The 19,370-nt window shown below is 36.7% G+C and overlaps 1 protein-coding gene across 1 annotated transcript in view; it reads left to right on the forward strand.

Moving 5' to 3' along the window:
• The first annotated feature begins 650 nt into the window (after positions 1-650).
• The window catches only part of LOC122573091, a 92,826-nt gene continuing 74,106 nt past the window's right edge, over positions 651-19,370 (forward strand). Inside the window, exon 1 of the mRNA XM_043739026.1 lies at positions 651-879. Within this exon, the coding sequence (XP_043594961.1) occupies positions 804-879 (76 nt within the window). The 5' untranslated portion in view covers positions 651-803. The remainder of the gene's footprint in view (positions 880-19,370) is intronic.

Below are 19,370 nucleotides of genomic sequence, written 5' to 3' on the forward strand. Positions count from 1 at the left end.
CGGGTGTGCTCGTCTCCTCGGTGAGCTTCTCTCTCTCACTGTCCCTTTACGACGCACCGTAGTCGTCCTTCCTTCTCTTTTCTTTCCGTCCTACACAGAGGATTCCGTCAAATAAATACAATAGCCGCGTTCTTCGGAATTTTTTCTCTTCTGAAAAGGAAATTTCTCCCAGCTTGTTGTTCGAAAGAATTTTACATTAGATCTTTCGAAAGAATTGAGGGACGCTTGCGCGCCGTTCTTCCCCAGTCGAAGACGGGGAATCACCGACACCAGGCCAATCAGAAACATCGATGTAAACAGAGAGTAGAGTTTTAAACGAAAAAAGAGTTTCGTGGCTCTCGAGACGCTCGCGTTCCAGAAGCGCTATCTCGTCCTTTCCACAACAGCTCTCTATTTTTCTCTCGCTCTTCGCTCATTCACTCTCTTTCTAACTTTTTCTCTCCCACTCCCGGTCTCCTCTTTCTCTAACCGTCTTCTTCGCTCTTAGTCTCGTGACGAAAGGACGTTCGAGATAATCCGAGCGGACGTTTCTTCGAGGGGAAAGTCTGACTTTGATATACATACCAGTTTTCAATTGCCGTTCGACAGAGGATTCCGCGCGGTCTCCACGCTCTCTTTAAATACGAACGATATCACTATTCTCGCTTCCGTGGCCGATCGGTACGATTCGACTTACATATTGGTAACGTGGTCGGTTACTGTGGGAGGTGGAGTGATACAAGATATTTAGTCGGTGCTAACGGAGAGACTACAGAAGCCGAAGGGTCATAAAGAGGCAGGCCAGACTGGAACGAAGAGCCAAGATGCTCGACTTCGAACAACAGGCGAATCAGGCACAGGCTCTGGCTTCGCTCGACGAGGACTGGCACCTGCTCGAGGGTGAGCGCACGACCTTCGCAATTTTTCTTCTCGAACCTCTGTCCTTTGCGTTTTCGACACGCGCGCGTACACACACATACATACACGCATATATACATACATATGTACAGATGTACACCTATATATGTAGGTACATGAACAGTGGCGTCGATGCTAGATCGGTGTGCACCTGGTGAAAACCTGTATCGAGGTGGATGCCTAGTTGACCCTTTGGGGCATGTTGCTTCCATGCTCGTTGCTCGAGTACATTGGACAGTGTCACGAACGATAATCCTTGAATGCGTCGCCCGACCGGATATTGTTAGGGGTTAATCGAACCTGAAAAATGTCGAATAACATCGGTCCAATGAGGTAGTAGATTTTTGCTGGAGAGATCGATTTCTCGATGGCGTTCGCTTTTTCTTAATTCGCTTTTGTCGCTAACAGCTGTTTCTAGGTCAGTTTTGATTTCTAAGACGTTCACCGGCATACGTGTGCGCGTTCGCATCGATGTGTCACGTAACACACGGTACACAAAGCACCGTTGACTGTCCGTATTCGTCGACAATCGTATAGAAGGTAATGGAGAAATAATTAAGCTTCAAAACGACGATATCGATAATGTTTCGATGAGAAAGAAAACGTTCTATATCCGTTCTATATATCGAGGCTACGGTGTCTCTTAAAGGTCGCGTATCTTATCGAATCGAGCTTCGAGCAAAATAAACTGCGAAGGAACATATTGTTCGAGGACGTATCGACATCGGCCGAGTGTTTTACGAAGGATAAAGCCTGACCCGTAACACCCCATGAACCGCGCGTTACCGACATTTGTTTTCTTGCGCGCGGTTTCACGCGTTTCTACGATCGTTTGAAACGCGTCACCGCTTTACCATCCGAGTCGAGATTATGGAGGACCGTTTGATTTGTGGCTAGTTTCATTAGGTACGCGACTTTCATTTTCGTTGTCTCTTTACATAACGTTTACTCGTAATTCGTAAAACAATGTCACGGTGACGTTCGATCATTAACAACGTGCGCAAATTTTATCAGTGCGATCTTCAATAATAAATATCTTGTACTTATCGACCGTTCGACAAACGCGACATATTCCTACCGTAATTTTTATTATCTTTAGACAACGTCTTCGTGACGAATAAGCAATGTTTTTCGAAGTGATAAAATTCCTTTACAACAAAGATTGTAAAAATGGTGACTGAATGTGTTAGTACGTAAATGTAGTGAGGTACGAACCATGTGACATTTGGCCGTATAGGGTTTGAACATCCTTTTATTGAACAGCTGCTTTCCGGACCAGCCTCTCCACTTTCTTGTCCCTTTTACTGGCCGCACGAACGTCTGGCGCCGCATTCACGGCTTTTATTGTGATTTCTTAATACTCACCCCAACAGAAGTAACGTGAATTTTGTGTTATATACGAAAATACACCAGATAAGCAGATCGACGCCACTGTCAAATTTAAATTTTAACGATAAGTAATACTAACCTAATATATTTCGTTCTGCTTGTAACATTGTTTTCTGCATGTGCATGCGTATATAACTTTAGAGGCATAGACATAGTGTAATTAATACAGTCGAAGAAAGTCAGAAAGTTGAAAGGAAAGAAAAGTGAAAGGTGGGAGCGTGAGCATGTACGACGTGATCTAATGTAATTTATTCGAAAATTATATTTCGTGCAGCACTAAGATTAATAACGTGTATACATGGTTGGTACGGAAGAAACATTTTGGTGAAGAAAATCGAAAAGAAGAATGATTGGTTTAAATAAGGGGAAAATCGATCGGCATCAATTGATATTACTGACTCGTTACGTTTATCGACAAGAAATTAATCGCGTTCGCATCTTGCACCAGGAAACTATGTAGTTACAGTTACAAATATTCCTTGCGCGCTTTGAACGCGTCGTGTGGGATAGTCTGGTTAATTGACTTTTAAATTTGTTCCGGAAAATTGAGATTCGCAGTTACGTCGGCTCGGAAAAACACAGTAGGAACTTTATTTAATATACAGCTCGTATTTCTGTTTGCTATTTTCAACATTTTTAATCGTATCACTCCAAGAATTTCAAGTTAGTGAAATTTTGATCTTTTTATTTTACATCGTTAATCATCTGGTACTAATTCGAATGAATTTTCAAACATTTTAATATCTGAAAAATTCTTAAATGTATAGAATGTGTGAAATTCTCTATTTAATTCCGCATGCAATTAATGTAGTTAGATAATTTTGAATATTATTGGAGGATTCTTTATGGTCATATTTTGATAGCAATATTTTCAAAAATTTTAATCGTGTTGTTTCAAGAATCTGAAACTGATGAAATTTCGTTCTTTCTCCTTCACATCATCGAAGCTGGAAATGAATTTTCAAACATTTCAATATTGGAAATCTTTTTCAATATACATATATACATACGTATAGAATATAAAATTCTCTATGTCAATTTTGATTGTAATTAACATAACTAGATGATTAACGAAAGAAGTAAGTAAAATATAGCAGTAAATTCGAAAGAAACCAGTGGTTTATCGTGGGGATCTTTACGGGCATGTTTCGCTAGTAATATTTTCAAAGCACTTGTCCGTTATCCGTAGCGTACGGACACGGCACATCGACTGGCACGTATCGTGCCACGGGAAGCACGACTCGCACCTGTTTCACAGCACATAAATGTTTGCGGGAGCAATATCGTGTTTGGCAATGCCAACCTCACCTGGCCGTTTCTATCAAACGCGTATTTTTGCAACAGACGCTTAAATCGTTGTTGACAAATCGTCAGCTTAAACTTTTAATATACCATTCAACTTCTATCGTGATTATCCTCGTCGTTTATTTCGTATTTATTATCGTTTAATATACGAACGCGTTGAGTATGAATTACGATTATCTTTATCACAAACTAACATCGGCCTACGATGCTCATTGCCTACAAGCGTAAAATACACCGATAGAGGGTAGGGGCAACGACTGGTAAGAGAACAATTCTAGAGCGACTAGAAAATTTCGCGTTTACGTCAGATTTACACCTGTTGAAGTAGTGGGCGTCAATTTGTAACATCTGTCGCTCGCTATATCTGTTTAAACAGGCAGTTTGCGTTAAAAAAGGTGCGAGTAAATTACTCCTTCATTCTTACCAACCTGAACATAATTGCTTGCCTTTTTCAACTTTTTCGAATTGTATTTTTCAATTTTATCTTTTCATATTCAATCAGTATAATAGAAATAGAAAATTATGAATTTATTAATGTTAAATAATATTGCGAACAGATTAGGTAATGGTGGTAATTCCGTGGACGACCTTTTAAGATTGTATTATGAATTTTTTAATTTAATTTTTCGATATCCAATTCGAAACGATCGAATGGAATAATTTAAACTTGCCGATTTTAAATAATGTGAATAGGTAATGGCGGTAATTCTGGTGAGAATGGAGGAGCCAGCAACCTGTCGTCTGAATTTTCTCGGTTGTATCTCGTCGGTGCGCTAGGGAACTCCATTTTCATGAATATCTAAGGTCCCCTACAGCTAAAGCTTCTCATCAGGCGAAGGTTTTGCCGCGAAGGGATCGAGAAATTCGTCCCTTCTCCGCGCACATCTCTCTAACTATGCGAAACTTCTTCCCCGTATAACCTGCGCGAACTCGCATGCCGAGTTTCGGCTTTTCTTCCTAGATTGGAACAATATCGTGCGTATTTACATTTCTCAATTGCTAGTTACCTGATCGCTAGATTTTTTTTACCATCTACAATTTTTCTCACTTTTATCATTTTCACGAAACTTGCACATTAGGAGACCGATTAGTTTTGAAAATTAAATTTAGGTTAACTTAGTGTACGTTAATGAATGATCGAGTTCTATGTATATATATTAATTAAGATTTTCGATTGATTTGAAAGAAGCTAGTAAATCGAAATATATCTCCGTATCTTCTCGGTCAGCAGTAGCGTAGAGTTAGTGGCGAATATGGACAATTTTTCGTCAGGTCATCGATTCGCAAAGGCATTGGCCTAATTGCCGAGTCAGGGACACGCTAACATTTACAGGTGTATACGCGTTTCGATCGCAGTGCTCGCCCGTCCGAAGGACCTCCACCGGGAGTTCGTTCACTCCTTTCCTACACTGTATCTTCTATGTAAGTATACATATAGCGCGTTTTATTCCGACATCGCGCCGAAAATATTCGAATCGTTAAATGCGTGGTTTCTTCAAATGCAACGATAGTTTGAAATCGTCGGTCTATGATTTATAAGATGGAAAAATTAAAAAACTTATTTCATATTTGTGCATTTTTCTACGTTTTCATTTACTAAATTTATAAAAAGTGAAGCTGGTCAGAGAGGTTCATATTAGATGGTATAGGTTATGTTGTCATATACCAACACCATACGCTTAAAGGTTAATTCCATGTGTTTCCATAATCTCTCACCTAACTTATCAATTTATTAAGAAGTTTCTCATCTCTGGTGTCAAAGAACCTAACGACGGACAAAAGAAAGATAAGCTTTTCTCAATTTCGATGATAGAAACTGTTTATACCATTGACGGCGTTGAATTTTCATCGTGCGGCAAGATTTAAAATGCATCCGTTTCACCGGCGGAACTATACTCGTCCGACGACCGAAACGTTTTGATGAAAAAAATGCAAACGCGTAGGGCGAGAGACACAGAAAGTGAAAGAGAGAGAGAGAGAGAGAGAGAGAGAAAGTGAGAGCAAGGGAAGCTGGGAAGTATGGAGGGAAGAGCGTAGCGGAGGAGAGTAGTGGCGTGTATAGGAGAAGCGAGAGGGGGAGAGGGAGAGACAGCTTCGACACGGCAGCATTGCGGCAGAAAACTGGTCCAGGTGCAAGCTCGATACTCCCAGAGAGCGTGATTCGCGTTGAATATTCGCCGGTGTAGAATTCCTTATCCCGCTGCAAAACCGCGCCATTCTGCTCCCCACGCAACGGTACTTTTCGCGTTTCGTCGCCTTTCCCCTCGTCTTTCACCTTCTATTTCCTTAAATTTCATGTTTCCACGTTTTAGATATCAATTACTATTCGATCGTTCAATTTCGTTGATAGATCTTTCGACATTTTTTTTATAAATTCGTTATCGTTTCTTTGAAGTTCTTTAGGAATCTCCTGGGGATTTTTCGAGGAATATTTTATACTCCTTATTTCGTTTCGCCTCTTTCAGTGCCTATATTCAGAGTTTCGAACTTTACTTGTTATTTCTGATAATTTGATTATAAATATAATAATGCATTGCTCTGTTATAAATGTAAAAAAGCAATATATCCGTGTAATATGTACGTTACAGGCAGTCTCATCCTTTATATTTTCTGTAAAAGAATTTGGAATCTTAATTGAGAGCCTGCATGGTGGATCGAAGCAACGTATCTACCATAGTGCAACGTATTTAGTAATACAATGTACTTCTATATATCATTAGAAACAATAACTGTATGAAATTTATTTTCTTCTTTCTTAACCTTAAATTGTTACACATCTGCATGTGGCGCTAGTAGCGTTCATATTTCTATTATCACGTATCTCTTCTACAAAGGTACGAATTAGGTTAAGGAAGTAAAAAGTAGAAAAAATCTAGTAGAAAATATAGTACAAGAATGGTGAGATATAGCTGAATCGCAAAGAGCCTTCGAAAGGTGTTCATCGGGTATGCGATTCGAATAGCAAGAAGTTAGATTTGTTTAGCTGGTACACGGATAATTGTCGTTCGGAGGTTTGTTCGGTGTTTCCAGCGAGGTCCCTCGAGCGCTGACCTTTCCCAAGGTTCCGAATTCGGCGCGTCCGAGTCTTTCTCCTATGAGGATACGAAACGAAATGTGGGCAAGTCCATATTAAGAATGTCGATGACATTGAAATCGGACCGCGTAAGAGCGAGCTGGCGGCTCGTGTACCAAAGACCTTCGATTATCTACGTTTCTCTTTCTCTAGAAGCAAGATCTTCGAAATTCCACTATAGAAAAATTCCAAATAGTTCCAGAAAAATCCTGACGATTATATAAATCAAAGGATATAAAATAACGTATATACCAATTACAATTACAAGTATAATATATGAAGATGAATGTTGTTATTACAATTTCAGGAAACGAAATCACCTATATCGTACACTACTGAAAATAATTAGAAGGTCATTATTACGAACAATTTTATTGCATCATATGTTCCTTGTTTGATAAACATCTTTTTTTAAATTGGTATATATCAGTGGAGCATATCTTTCCTGGAAATGTTAAGGAATCTGAATTTTAAACCAAGTGTTGTTGATTAAATTATTGCGAGATTGTTATTAACCATTACGAGAATTATAATAACTGAAATAACAGCTAGAAGTTCTCTAGTATTATATCGTTTTACGATTGTACACGATAATTTTATTATGTCGAAATGATTAGAATCATAGTTTTGCACATTAACCGAGGGAAACAGTGAATAAAATATGGCGTCAGAATGGGAACGTGTTGCAAGTAATTCGACTCGGCTCGTAATCGAACGCGATCGGCCATGATTACCATTAATTACGAATAATAAATTACGAGGCCGTTCACGATCGACTTATCGTCGCGGCGCGATCGATACGCGTCTCCTGCGCGTCCAACGCGTCCAAAGCGTAAACACTCGTCGATTTCGAGCCAATGTGTTCGTATCGGCCATGACTAATAACTTACGACTCGATTCACGACTCACACTGGTTACGAAGATATTTGAGCACTTATCTAACGTACGACGCCTTTATCTCTTTATGTCAGTGTATGCATATGTATAGGAGCTACGAGATATTTACTGTGAACAGATATAGTGGCAGACAAAAGAAAATTAAAAATTGATACATGCATATACAAGTAGAAGCAAAATATGTATTAAACGTTCTTTCTGTGCTAAACACTCGTCCATTCTGAGACATACGATTATATTATACATTCGATTCTCTTGTGAATTATAATTCAGTTCTGTATTCTACTGTAATTGTACTGTATATGATACATACGCGTTCAGAATATACAAATACTGTTACTTAGGTTTGTAACATGTCTTATGCTATTTTATACTTCGTTTTTTTGTATATTCTTGTTATGTATCTTGTTAGTCACGGTCACTAATTACAATAAAAGATGTTTAACGTGACCTTACATAAAATAAACAATAATAATGTAATTTAGTTTTGTAAAACTACAGCCCGTTTTACTCTTTAGACTTTAATTTCTTTTGGGGTTAGGTTATACATCGTTGTATGTATTTCATAAAAAATTAGTGTACGGCACGAATTAGTTATATAGAGAATCTAGTAAGCGTTAAATATGGTTCCGCCGAATATTGAGGCCATTTTGCTATTCATATGTCATACGGCAGAAAAATACAAATTGAAACCTATAATTATTATAACGAACAATTACGTATTCCTTGTTTTTAAATGTACCGTGCAACTACTATAAAATCCATGCTATACAAATCTACTATGAAAGACAAAGGAGAATACACGAGATATACGTGAGACAATTCTTTTTAAGTTTTGCAGTACGTTGTCATTTTTATCGAAATGTCTTTACGAGAGACTAATCGTCGAATTGGACGAGAAGATTATTGACGAGAAAGAAAAAGAACGGAGGCCGAAATGTAACGAGGCTTGCGAAGGTCTCATCCTGCGGTGACGCAATGGAAAGTGGGAGCCGCAAGGCTGTTTCCACTGCGCGAATAACACGCGCAATACTCCTTGCAGCTTTATTATTATCCTATCGCCTTCGTGGCCGTGGCTCGAAATCACACTGCAAATTAGCAAACAGCCGCCATTCGAAGTATTCTTTGTCGAAACACTGGAATCATTAAGTCTTTCAAAAACAAATCTCAAAAACAAATTTTTTTTTATTTTGTAAAAAAAAGTTGTTTTTCAGTCATCACGAATAATAGAAACACATCAGTTTCAACGAAAACATACATGCTTATCGCTTACTCGAGTAGTAACTCATAGGTTAAAGAGTTTCGTGAAAGGTTTAACCTCTTGACTCATGATTTTTTTAGTAGCTACTATAGTAGGGCGATGTTAAGTTATTTATTGGCGTAACACCGCGGCAAACGTAATATTGAAATATTCTATATAACGTATATTTAAATAACCTTTGAAATTGAGGTTAGAATTCAAACTACGTTTTATCGCGGATATAACCTATCTTTATTAGATCGAAACTGTAGTCTTTGCCATGAACGTAACTCGACTTTCAATATTATGAAACAAGAGGCTAACAATCGTTTAAATGTACGGAATCTTAAAATTACAAATTTTTAATTTCTAAATTAATTAATATTTAAATTGATATTTGATCGATATTTTCCTTTTCGAAAATTTCAACGTACGACAAGTTTTCTCGCTATAAACGTGGAGTTACGAGAACGTTCGATAGACCGATTAACGAGCAACGTGTAATTAAGCAATGAGGGGGAGGGGGGAGTTGCGAGAAGGTGGCGGCCTTTAAGGAAGGTTTACGCACGGGCGAAAGTGCTTCCCTGCTCGTGCCACCTATCAAGCAGGCGCTCGTGTACGCAACCGCTACTTTAACCGGACTTCCGGAATGACATGCTACCGTAGGTCGCTAGTCTCAACTCTGCCACTTTTTTTTACCTCGTTTCAGCTTTATCACCCACTTCTCCATCCCCGTGAAACGCTACCTTCTCAAACTATTTCGTAATAATATCATATATTCCATCCGTACGAGGAATAAGCTTTAACCTTTAACCTTGCTGCTTTCCACTCATTGTATCTTTTTCACATCGAAAATTGTTTCAAGTTTGAGCGAAATATGAAAGAATTTCATATTGATTTCTTGCTTCGATTTTATGTTGAATATCTCTTAACATTTTGCGGATTGGAGACGGGAACAAAGTTTCTGAGCGACCGTGTGAACCGTCTTTTCAGTCACTGGAAAAATACGCGGGAATTAAAGGTTAAATTATACGCAATACACGGTCCTCAAAGTATTAAGACATTAAGAGCCTCCTTATTTGTAGGAATATAAACAAGATTGCCGCATAAAAATTAAAAAGTCACGATAGGATTAACTCTATTATGTAAGACTCTTGTCAAACTTCTTTTTTAATCTGCATTTGATATTTTAAGTAGTATCGACACTTGTTCAACTGGTATTCGCAGGTCCCGTTTTACTAAATACACGTTTCAGTCAAGCACTATTTTCATTTTCATACATTATTTCGATAATACTTATATTTCTCATCTCTTATATATCTCATTTAACAGGAATCATGAAATTGATCTATTAGTATACATTCCTAAATCGTTTTCATATGTAACGTATTTCATTAATATTTATTAATGCTGTAGAATTCGTTTTTTTATTGTAAAAACTATACACCTATCCTTGCTAGTTAAAATATGTTAACGCTTGAGCAGAGTACCATATGCGACATCTCGTTTGCTCGTAATATCTTAATTAGTGGCATAAACTATCCGATAGTATTTTCGAACTGTTTAAAATGCTCCTTGCAGAGCTTCCACATTCTCATTTATTAAGCGAATGCGTATGTCGGTCAACAAGCGTGATAACAAAATTGATATTTTTCACAAGTTTGTAACAGTCTTGGAAACAGCCTTCAAACGGGCCATCATCGACAGTTACTTGTTACTTGTAATAGCTATTCTCAATTATCTTTATCAATCATTATTTTCCTTTATCTTATTTATTGCCTTTATTTTCCATCTGCTTTGTTCGTCCTGTATTTTTAATATTTTTTGTATTTAATATACTAGAGGCAGTTTCACATTAGTAAGTATTCACAATGTTACAGTTAATCTATCAGAAACCATTCTTATTCGTTTGATTTGCCACAAGTATCAATATGATACTAATGTTTCTCTGTATTTAGTTAATATATATCCATCCATTTTATTCTGCTAGATTTTGCTCCCAATTTACCAGAAACCATTATTAGTCCTCTTATTTACTAAAATACCAATTTAGTATTATTTCTTTGTATTTGACTAGTATCTGCTAATCTCATTCCACTGGTATCTTTCATTCTCAATTCACCAGTAAACTGTCCTTATTCCCCTAGGTTAACACGGTACAGTGCAGAATCATTACCTGACCTTTTTTCTATTTTATTTAGTCAATGACCCGTTTAATGCTATCCTATAGCAGGTGCCAGTCTGTTAACACATTCTTTATTCCGAACGCGTGCAAATATTGGAATCTCGATTAGCACTTTGCCATTCGTTAAATATTTTATTGCCTGTTTCGGCTAAACATGTATGGTAGTATGCTACATGTATGTACGTTTGTATGGTAGTTTCGATGTTCACCTCGTCTGGATATCTGTTCTATGTGCTATCCGATCACACAGATCTAATTTACTACATTGTAGTGTCTTTTTAATAGTACGATCACATATATGTATACAGTGGAGAATACATAAACGGAAAAAGTATGTAAACAAATAGACTGCGTTTATTGCTGTCTAATGTCTTATTGATAGTATAATTACATGTAAATATATATACTGTACTGTATACATATATACAGCGGCGAATATATAAACAGGAAAAAATATTTGATAAATAAATCACAGGTTGCTGTACGTTTACGTGAGATCTAAAAGTACAGAAACCCACAGAACGCGCATAATATCCAAAGCTATATGAAATATACGAAGTTTAACACCTATTATAATACGTATTCTAATATCACAGGTATTATAATATTAATTGTTATAACATTTAACAGATAAAACATTCTATGTAGAAACCTTGCTTCGTTTGTCTTTATAAAAATACGAATTTGCATGAATATCTAATATTACAATAATTATGATCTACAATTATCCATATCATAAACTATATGTACATATATATACGTATCTACCAATATCTCCAAAATTCTATTTCAACCGAACTTAGACCAGTGCATTTTTTCGTATCTGGCTCGACATAAGCAAACGAACACGCGACTAGGCGAAATAAGCGGAGAAGTGTAGAGGTATTGTAGTTCCGGGACGACGATGCATCGGTGATTCCAAGGTCAACGAGGCGATAACTGTCCGCGTATACCGTATGTATACTATGGGTTATCTTTCTTAGATCGACGGGACGCGACGCGATGCGGGGAACGCGTGGCGAATGGTTTGAGAAGGTGTCGAGAGGACGGTCAGCGTTTATTATGCCGGTGCTATGCGCGCGTATACACCGACAGAGAGGCGGAGTTGCAAATCAATAACCCGTGTTATAAGGCATTTGGGCATACCGAGAATATCGATTATGTAGCGTGGTCGTCACACGAGAGCTGTCCAAAGACGATGGCCACGCGTAAGCCAGAACTTGATTTTGCTGGTAAATTAGGATGAACGTTCGACTTTGGTGAATCGTGAGATTATTCGTAAAGAATACGACCAGCGAACGATGCTAAGCTTTATATATTTATAAATTAAATAATTGACTGGAATTGGATATTACTATGCAGGCGTTTGTCGAATAATGCTTCTAATTTGGTGTATGCTTGCGTTGCTTTTAATTTATTATATATATATTATTAAATATATAAAGCTAAAAGATAAATCAGGTACATACATATATACATTTGTTTTATTTTTCAGCTTTACTCTAACTCTCTATTCTGCTTCTAACTTCCACTCAATCCCATACTTTATTTAGACCACCCATCACATCTAAAGTGATACAGCTACCCGTAACCCCATCGCAAACACACATATCTCAATTTGGTTTTAATATTTTGATGATTTATTTGAATGTCTTACGTGTACGTCTCGATTTACAATATCTTATCCTACCTTATACATTATTCTTAGCACAGAGGACCTTCTTTTTCTACCTTTAGGATCTTACTAAATTGGAATCAAAACTAAAGGTTTCTTTTTCTTTATTTATTATTAATTTACGATCAATTGTTGCATTGAGAATTTTCAGTAAAAAAACTAAACTAAAAGTAAACCTAACATAAGTTCGGGGTAACAGATAACAAAGCCAACCTTAACTTCAACTTAACTTCAGCTCGAACATATTCAACGTAAACATATACATAAACGTAAACATGTTTAGATTTATCTTTTATGGTACACTATATGTTGATGTGTCTTCGTTGCACGCGTCTTTAGCACACTGTTCGGAACGAGTCCCATAGTTCCCAATTAATTAAAATACGTATCCAAAATTGAATTTGGTTTCAATATATCTGTTCGTAAAAATTCAGTTTCAATATGGGGATTGTGACAATGATATACGTACTTGGAAATTTTTAATTGAAGATCTTTTGTATGCGATACTGTAAGTGTAAAAAGTTAAAATGCGCTGCTTTTTTCTATAATATCCTACACGCTAATGGAAATGCAATAGTATAGAATCTAAGAGAAGTGTAAATTTGTATATAATTACTAATAGCGTTAAAAGGCAACCGATAGGTAGAATTCATATTGTAACATTACCGGCAGTTTTTCGCGAATATCTCGGAAATTGACGATAATGTTATCAGGCCCGGTCAAATGACCGGTTTCAAAATTTAATTAAAAATTCCACATTCGTCGTTATTTCTTTTGTTCATCGAACTTTATGTGAATTCTTATATTAACAAAAATTGGGAAGTAAAATAGCTAAGGTTAGTGTTAACAGTCTAACATTTTCGTGGGAAGAAAAAGTCGTCCCGAATATGATGTTTTACAACATACTCAAAAATCGTCGAAATCGACATTGTGGAGAAAACTTCTAAATAATCGTCGAATTTCCTTCTCTGGGATTCTATTTAACTTAAGATTCTACTTCTCCGAGTTATTTGGAATTCTTTCAATATAGAACCTGGGGCTGTGGACGTGTTGGGTGTTATTAAAGTACTACGGTGTTTAACTTCAACAGTGTTTATTTCGATGTCGAGTGCGCGTCGTTTTTAGATCGTAACGTGACGCACGTCGAGCTCAAGCGATGACGATACAGTTCTGATGCTTACTGAACTAAACTGCTACTGTCCCGATACAGCCTTGATACTGGCTTCATACAGACTTGATACAAAATTGATACAAACTCGATACAACTAACCGTGCGACTACCAGCGATTATCATTGACTACCATCAACTACCAACTCGAGCTTTTCCCCGTTTCCCTTTTTGTAGCGTACCGAGGTCCTCGGAAGAGAAAGTTTTTTTCCGAAATTTTTTTTTTTTTTATTTGGTAGTTTATTTACGATCAATTCTCCTTGAGAATTTTAAGTAACTTCATTTGGCGTGGTACAGTAACTTGGATTATTATAATTTATATTATGTTGATTCTAGTTGAATTTAATACTTCAATCTAAAGGGTATTTTCTTTTTAGTCTGCGGGTCTGATCCGTCGTGTCAAGTAGTTGGGTGACTAATGGGTTGTGGTGGTTGTTGACTCTTGTGTTGTATCTGCTTTTGAACTTGTATATTTCTTCTTTGACTGTGGGTATCTGGAAGTCGCGGTGGATTGTTTCGTTGGTGGCATACCAAGGCGCAGTGTTCGGAGATGAGGATGGAAAAATCCGTAGGCAATAAAACAGTAAATTTTCTTTTTGAAGGCCCATGGGTTTTTTCAGTAAGTCCCAGGGTTTGTTCTTTTACGACGTCCTGTGGTCGGACGTCGTTCGGCGGGCCATGCGGCCGACACATGTGCTTTAACCTTGGAACTTTCTCTACGGCCATGGATCGTTACAAACTTTTCGAAATTGTGATTTTTATAACCGTGGAATTTCCAAAATTCAGAAATTCCCCAAATTTCGAATCCTTGGAACTTCATCAAGTTTCGAATTTCCTACGTTTGGAAATTTCTCTTCGAATCGACTCATCTATTTGGAACTTTGCAAATTTCGAAACTTTCGATTTCGAATTTTTTTTAACATTATGTTAGGATATAGACGAGGAAAGTGGTTATCGAAAAAAAGAAAAGAAAAAAAGAAGGGAAACAGTTGAGTCAAATGAAAATTGCGAGGGATGGATGATGATTTATTTATATACCGCGGCGTGCCGAATCGATGGATAAATGAGTCGCCTACAAAGGTTGACGAGCAACCGTGGCGGCAGAGAGAGGCTCTGTTGAAAGGATTAATGAAAACGAGGGTTCCGAAGTTGGGTCAATGGCGTAACCCGAGGGCGTGTAACTTGCTTCCAATTCACCCACGTATATACATCTATAGAACCGTTTCGCTTTTCGCTGTCTTTATTTACGCAAATCAATCATAATCATATTATCGTCATATGGTGCACAAAAATATAGGAAAATTTTTCATCGGTCAAAGATGAATTTTTAAGCAAGGAAACGAGAATAATTTTCTTCATTTATGTAATTCATATATATATATATGTATATATATATATATATATATATATACATAATTATATATATAATATATTGATATATTTATTTCATTTATTATTATAATATATATGTGATAATAATATATTGAGCTGTAATCATGGTCAGCAACAGATAACCGTACTGTGACTTAATGTACATATATCGAACCGAGGAAAAACTATGTTGCAGGTAGCGGATGCATACTCTGCATAGCGTGGCCTAACAAGGTTGCAGGGTATGAAAGTTTAAAGACTCGAGAATTAACAAAATTAACAACAATATATCGCCTAACAAATCCTAATTTCCCCCATGTATTTTGGAAATTGGTTTTTCGAAAGGAAAAATATGGGGGGAAAAGAGTTGGGAAATTGGAATATGGAGGTGGGCAATAGGTAGGAAAGCGATTCGCGCAGCAGTCTGTCGTCACGATTGATTAGCGAGCAGAAACGTGGCGCACACGGCCCCCCGCGGTACGCACGTGAACGCACGTGAACGCCCTGTCGATGCAGATGTAATTATGGATTCGCTTTGACGCCGTAAAACGCTCACCGCCGTCATAGCTACGTGTCTTATTACCTCTGTAGCCAGTTAATATACGAGTTTACACCGCACTCAAATGCTTGCCTATATCGATCATAGCACCGAGGAGAAAGCCACCAAACGAAGCAGCCATTCTAACTTCCTCCGATTCTTTCGTTTATCGTAACGAGCATCGAAAGTATATCGCAACGATAGCTCGAGAGATTGTACGCGTTATATCTCTGGTGAACGGGTAGAACGCGTATATTAGAATCTGCGTATGTTAAGAATTTTTAAGCGTCGTGCAGTCACTTCCAGCACTGTTCGATTTCTATTCGATTATTCGGACAGTCGATTTTTTTTGTTGAAAAAACGATATCTCGAATCAATTCTCTGGCGTTCGATTCTTCCAAGGATCGATTCATTTATTCTTTAACCTAAAAATAGATTCATCGATTCTACACTTATCGAGCTTAACGGTCGAAGAAATGATTCCATTTGATTGGTCTTTCCGATGGGAGACTAAATTGTCACGAACTGAAAGACCAATTCAAACAGCTTCATTCGGCTAGTTTTTAATTGCAGACAATAGCTGAACTGTGAGTTTTCCCTGGTATTTGTATTCGATTTATAAAGTTTTCAAATTCTATAAAGTTGCACATCTATGGCTGCCATAAGAGGATTATATCTATGAAAGAGAGGGAGAGAGAGAGAGAATCAATTCTTTGATATCGATTTTTTTGAAAGGATCGATTATCATGATTCGATTCAGAACCGATTCGAGAATCGAACATCCCCAAGTCTCTCAGAGTCTATCCTCTGTTCCTTGACGATGCTATGTCGAATTGCTTGCCATCAGTAAAACTATCTCACGCATTTTGTAAACAGTCATATCATCGACACCTCATAGCTCGATGTCGAGTCGAGTCGCCGGCTATCGACTTTCCAAACATTCACTCAAGCATCCTACCGATGTCCTTCGGTCCTCGGCGCAGTCATAAATTATGGTAAGGTCAAATAGGCTATCTGCCATCATATCACGAAAACGCGTTGTCCCTAACAAGTACAAGTCAGAATCGTCTATTACCTAATAACATCAGTAAATTGAAAAATAGCAAGATATAGGTTATAGACTTATTGTAAGCTTATCGTCCACAATTTTACTTTACGACAAAATTCGAGTACGACGATCAATTGGTTTGTAATTAGTAAAATACTCTTGCAGAACTTTACTTATCTCATTACCAAACTTGCACCTCTTATCCAAGAGAATATATTAGCTTGATAATTAATAATTTATAAAATGTCGCTATTTAATATTCATCTAATTGAGCTGGATCTAGAATCCATAAGGATGTACTCGAAGAGAAAATTTGCGAAATATTACTATTTTTGGCGAACGAATTTTCCCTTCAAATTTCTTATATGTTTGATTAATTTGATTTTAGATTTAAACATTAGATTCAACTAGAATCAAACATACGGTAAACACTTATTATTCAAGTTATAGTACCATGCCAGAATAATTTACTTATAATTCTAATAATTAATAATAATTAATTAATGAGAATTGATTGTAAAATTCTTCCAAATAAAAAAAAAAATAAATTTGATTTGAACTTATGATTAGAATATATTCGAGAATGAATATGGTGAAATTATTTGGATGTAAAAGAAATTAAAAAAAAAAAGACTCTCAAAATATGACTATTTTTAGTAAAATTTTTCTTCAGAATTTTATCCTAGAATTTCTGATATTTCTGATAAATTTGGCAGTTTACGGTTAAGGTATGCTTTAGGAGGAATATGGTGGAATTGGTTGGACTGGCGAAGGGAACGATGTTTTCAGTTTGTCTTGGGAGTAGAGCGAGTCGACGAACTGGAAGGAAGGGAATAAGTCGAGAGAAAAATACGCGATGGCCGATAATTTGCCGGTGTCGCGGCATTAATTGGGCGTCAGGCATACGTAACGCTGCCAGCTCTGTCGCGTAATTATGTCGACGGTCGATCAACATCGTAAAACACCGAATTATTATCGGTCCTCGAAAGAGAGAGAAGCGCGTGTAATATCGATCGCTCTACGTAGTTCTACCGCGACGACGATACCATATTCCCTCGTCCAAACCGCAACTTTCATTCGATTTTATTACACCGGATAATCATCTTCTTATGCCCATTAATGTTTCTCTCCCCTTTATTCGTATATCTATGATCTTTAAGTAATTATTGTAATTAACTTCACTTTTCCACATTGTACACAATTTCCAAAAGATCTACTTTCATTTACTTACAATCAATCACCGTGCAAGTTATTTAATTTACAGGATATAATCTTTATTTTTTAATCTTGCATCAGGTTACATAATTTTACAATGTACTTATTATCTTTTTAGGTTCCAACTATAAGTATATTGAAATGTATATACAGATCTCAAACAGAAAGGTTATGGATATGCGTACATTAATTCATTAACTTTCAATCTTTTCCCTGAAATTATTGTGTAACACAGATATTTCGTACAATTGGTTTTCTCTAGATATGAGAAACGTATTTTTCAAGTATCAAATTTCAGGAATTATATGGAAGAAGTCCCATTTGGGGGCCATATATATATATATATATATATATATATGCTATATAACATGTAGAAATTCCTCTTTATAGAGATATATTTCTTCCCAAATGCAGTTAATTGTTCTGAAGTTTTTATTCAAAGCTTAATTCAGAATCTTTGACGATACCTTATGTACAAATAGTACGTTTAATTTACAATTATGAGTATCTTATGTACAAATAGTATCTCTAATTCATATCTTTTTAAATACTTCCTATAATTGATAATATTCCAAAAATTAGTACTTTCTGCAACTGACTTAGTAATGTAACTGGAAATAGTCATAAAAATTTCAATCCTCGAATAGCTAAAAATCGTGCATGTAGCAGGGAATCTTGTATGTGGTTAGTTTATGTTTGAAGTCTTTAGGGATCGGTATACCATAGATCGGTTCACACCATATTCGAGAAATAATGGAGCTAATGTAGGTCTTCTTCAAGGCACAGACGCAGGTATGCTTTTCGCATGGACAGGTGAACTAGAAAGTCCAACAAGTTAGAGAACTTGCATATAGGAATGCAAGGGATTAGCGCGTGATTACGCGCGTTTTCGATGCGTAAAACACAGAGAAGGTTAATCGGAGTGTCGTAACATCGTTACGCCGCGATCTACCGATAAAGTCGATTGCGTAAAACATCTTGTCATCCCTGTCCGCCAGAGGGTTCTCTCAGCAAACGTTTGTCATAGAACATCATCGCCTATTCATTCGATAATTCGAACACCGAATTGCATCTTTCATTATTTCCACTCTCTTTGGCTGAGACATCTTACCCAGTACTGCTTTTTGATGACGTATTAAGATATTTCAAGTTCCCCATGATTTTAACCTAGATATGTAGTTGAAAATCAAATTATAAGGGAATTAAGAAATATTATTAGATAACAGCAGGTTATACTAGATTATAGTAATGTAGTCTTAAGTATTATATACCAAAAATTGTAAAGAATTTAGAAATTCATAGAAGAGTACTAAAAAAAGTTAAAATACACATAAGACACACGTATAGATTTAAATTTGAGTTATAAAAA

This window comes from Bombus pyrosoma, linkage group LG11 (assembly GCF_014825855.1).
Source record: "Bombus pyrosoma isolate SC7728 linkage group LG11, ASM1482585v1, whole genome shotgun sequence".
Classification (NCBI taxonomy): domain Eukaryota; kingdom Metazoa; phylum Arthropoda; class Insecta; order Hymenoptera; family Apidae; genus Bombus; species Bombus pyrosoma.